Source organism: Chiloscyllium plagiosum, unplaced genomic scaffold (genome assembly GCF_004010195.1).
Source record: "Chiloscyllium plagiosum isolate BGI_BamShark_2017 unplaced genomic scaffold, ASM401019v2 scaf_46138, whole genome shotgun sequence".
NCBI classification, from domain to species: domain Eukaryota; kingdom Metazoa; phylum Chordata; class Chondrichthyes; order Orectolobiformes; family Hemiscylliidae; genus Chiloscyllium; species Chiloscyllium plagiosum.
This window is the reverse complement of record NW_025189058.1, coordinates 1-3,187: the sequence shown is the minus strand read 5'-3', so window position 1 is coordinate 3,187 and position 3,187 is coordinate 1. Positions and strand designations below refer to the sequence as shown.

At 41.3% G+C, this 3,187-nt stretch overlaps 1 gene segment (V, D, J or C); it reads right to left on the bottom strand.

Moving 5' to 3' along the window:
* Window positions 1-2,412: 2,412 nt before the first annotated feature.
* Window positions 2,413-3,108, bottom strand: LOC122545624. The segment is given in 2 exon segments: window positions 2,413-2,855; window positions 3,003-3,108. Coding segments are annotated over 2 exon segments (486 nt in total).
* Window positions 3,109-3,187: the final 79 nt, after the last annotated feature.

Genomic DNA, 3,187 nt, shown 5'->3' with positions numbered 1-3,187 from the left:
GCAGTCTGTTTGGTTCTGTCTGCACTGTCTCTACGGTGGTTTTACTGTTACACACTGGAAACTACCTTTCAGATTTCCCTCAATTGCAATTACTTTCATTGAATTATTGTTTTCTGAGTGGAAATCTTTTCAGTTTTGCATTAAAAAATGAAGACAGGGTCATTCAGCCAAACTGATTTATGGCTGTTCGTTTATGCCAACGTTCACTTCTGCCTGAAATCTAATTCATATTGCCCATTTAACACAGTGTGTTGGTGTATTCCATTCTCCTCCCTGTATTTTCAAAACCTTCTATAAATGACTCAATACAATGTGCTCCAACTACTCTGGTGGCAATTACATTTTACACATTTCTTCACCTTCATTACTTTGTTTGTTCTGCTTGTGGCCTATTGCTCTCAGTTCAGTCTCATCCATCGCAGTTTTGAGGCCATCGTATTTAAGATTTTTATGAAGTCTCTTCTGCTTCGTTGTTCCCAGTGCAAAACAGAACCAGCGAAAGCAGATAACGGTTGGGTCTCCACTACTTTCTGAGATACAAAATGCCACTAATTCAAGACAATCGATCGTCTGAAAAGCTTTCTGCTCTTCGTCGCCCGTTTGCTGACCCCCAGTCGCAAATTGTGACTGTTGGATAGACTTTTCTGTGCGGAGAACATTTCATCGATACGTCTACCCCTTAATAATTCTACATGTTCAAATTCAATCACTCTGCTTCTTTTAAACGATCGGCAATGGAGCTTACACTTCAGAGTAGCTTCACAAAGGACAATAACGTTATCTCAAGGGGATGTCTAGTGAATCTTAGCTTTACGTGTTCGAAAACAAATCAATTTATTCTCAAGTAAGGAGAACAATTTTCGAAATGGCATTTCAGGGTAGAAAACATTGCAGCCCTTCCTTCCATATAACTCATACTCCTGATGAGGGGGTTTAATTTGATCGATGCCCCAGAATTTGTCACTTATTCCTTTTGATGAACTGTTACTTGCAGTTTCTAAATGAGCATTCTTCAGTTTGAGTTGGTTCCAATAATCACCTTCATTACAGCAAACCGACATTTGAAAACACCTACATTAAATGAACCAAAACTCTTTACAATTTCACGTTCAATTATGAGCCTGGAAAATGGAAACATGATTGGTTAGATGAATGCATATATGAAATGAATTGAAAATAAATGGCATGTCGGTTATTCCTGACTCCCATTCCTCAAATAGGATAACTCATTTTGACGTGCAGCCAGACATCTTCCACCTGAGGTTCGCTGAGTAGTGTTCCTGATTTTCTCGTGGGTCAAATGTTTTCATTGAATGTTTGGAATTCGGGCTTGAATCTCTGCCTGGTACAAAGCTCTGTGAGCTTGCTCCTGTGACCTAAGCAACAAAAAGAGCTCCCTCGGTCACAGGTAACTCCTGGAATGGATCCCAGACAGTCGGCACTCTTTATTCATTAAAGCACCTGATCGCCATGTTGTTGGTATCCCTCTATTGACCTGTTTGACCATTCATACCACGAGTACAATGAAACCGTAGACTCAGGGCCAGGTGCCATTCATTTTTTTCGCCTGAGGAAACCAGGACCTGACACGCATATTCTGCTGACAAGCAACTCCGACATTGGACCAGAAGCGATACCTTCTAAAATATTTGTTTACTTTCTTTACATTTAAGCTGATAACAATGAATCGATCATTCAGCAACATAATCAATAGCAAGGTGGAATGCAGAGTCACTTACCAGCTGTGACAGTCACCGCCGTTCCGGATCCAACTACATGATCATAATAACACAGCAATGCTCCTCTCAATCTCCTCTGTACAAGAACCAATGTTACCTCAAAGCATCGAAACATCATCAGCACCCTGCTTGACCAAACTGATTATAAACGAGATTTAGATAAATAGACCATGTCCTCTGTGTCCAAGTTCCCTTTGGCTCAAGTTCATCTCTTGTTCTTCTATCAAATGGCACAGGAATACAAGAGGTGGATGCTCACTTCATGTCAGCGAAGAAGAATCGAATAAACAAATTTGTTCTTGCTGGGGATTGTAAAGATATCAACTTGAATTACAGCGAAGTGAAACTTCAAACTGACAATTGAGTGTTGGGGCCGGAGAATTTATACTTTAATTGGAAAGAAGTTTGTGATCGGGCTTCTTTCACTGTGACTTGTTCCAAAATGTCACAGTGGTATATGTCGGTGTAAAACTTCACAGGATTTGTTGAGATTTTGGGTATTACAGCTGAACGTCAATTCCTGATTTCAGCTGTTAGAACAGGATTCCGATTCACGTCAGTATCCTTTAACAGTGATCAGTCATTCTCGATATCCACTCATGCACACCAGTCTTGACAAAGATACGCAATCCAAAGACACATGGCATTTGTGAAACATAGAATGTTTTTAACATTAATCCAGTCTAATAGCAAATTGTACTGCGGGGCAGCCGCTGTGAGGCAGAAATGTGGGAGTTTCTGGCAGATTGGCTCTTTTTTCAATTTCTTTTTGCAACAATCTCCAATGAGAGTTTTTGTGGGACGAAAGCCGTAGTCCATCACTGTGTGTGCCATCCCAGTAACGAGCTTTACAGTAATAGGTGGCGGTGTCTTCAACTCTGACATCCCGAATTTCCAACGAAAATGTCTTTTGTGCTTTATCTGTGTACACAAAAAATCTCCCGCCGCTGGACATCTGCTCCCATTTCGTCGCTGCCCGCGTTTGTCTAAAGAATTCTCCACTCTCAAAATAATGATAAGAATAAAGACTTTTAAAAACACAGTTGATCGTGAGAGTCTGACATTCCTTCTTAGTCACTGCTTCTGGGCTCTGTGTCACTGACTGACTGAAATAACCTGAAAATTGAACAGAGAGAAGTGAGCGGGCATTAGAACTGACCCAAACAACGCAATTAACACTGCAGGCCCTGCCTGTAATGCGGACGAATTCGGCAGCAGTGTTGTTTGAAATTCGCAATGTTAATTTTTGTAATCGATACTCACAGGGTAAACAGACACACAGGATTAAACCAAGTAGGTTACCCATACCTCCCGAGTTGGGAACTGATAATTCGATGCAGGGGAACGACAGATTACTCTGGACTTCTGTATCGTGACCTGGACTGAAGCACTTTGGATGGAGGGAGTGGATGGTACGCTGTTTTGACCATGAGGTGATTGATGGGTGG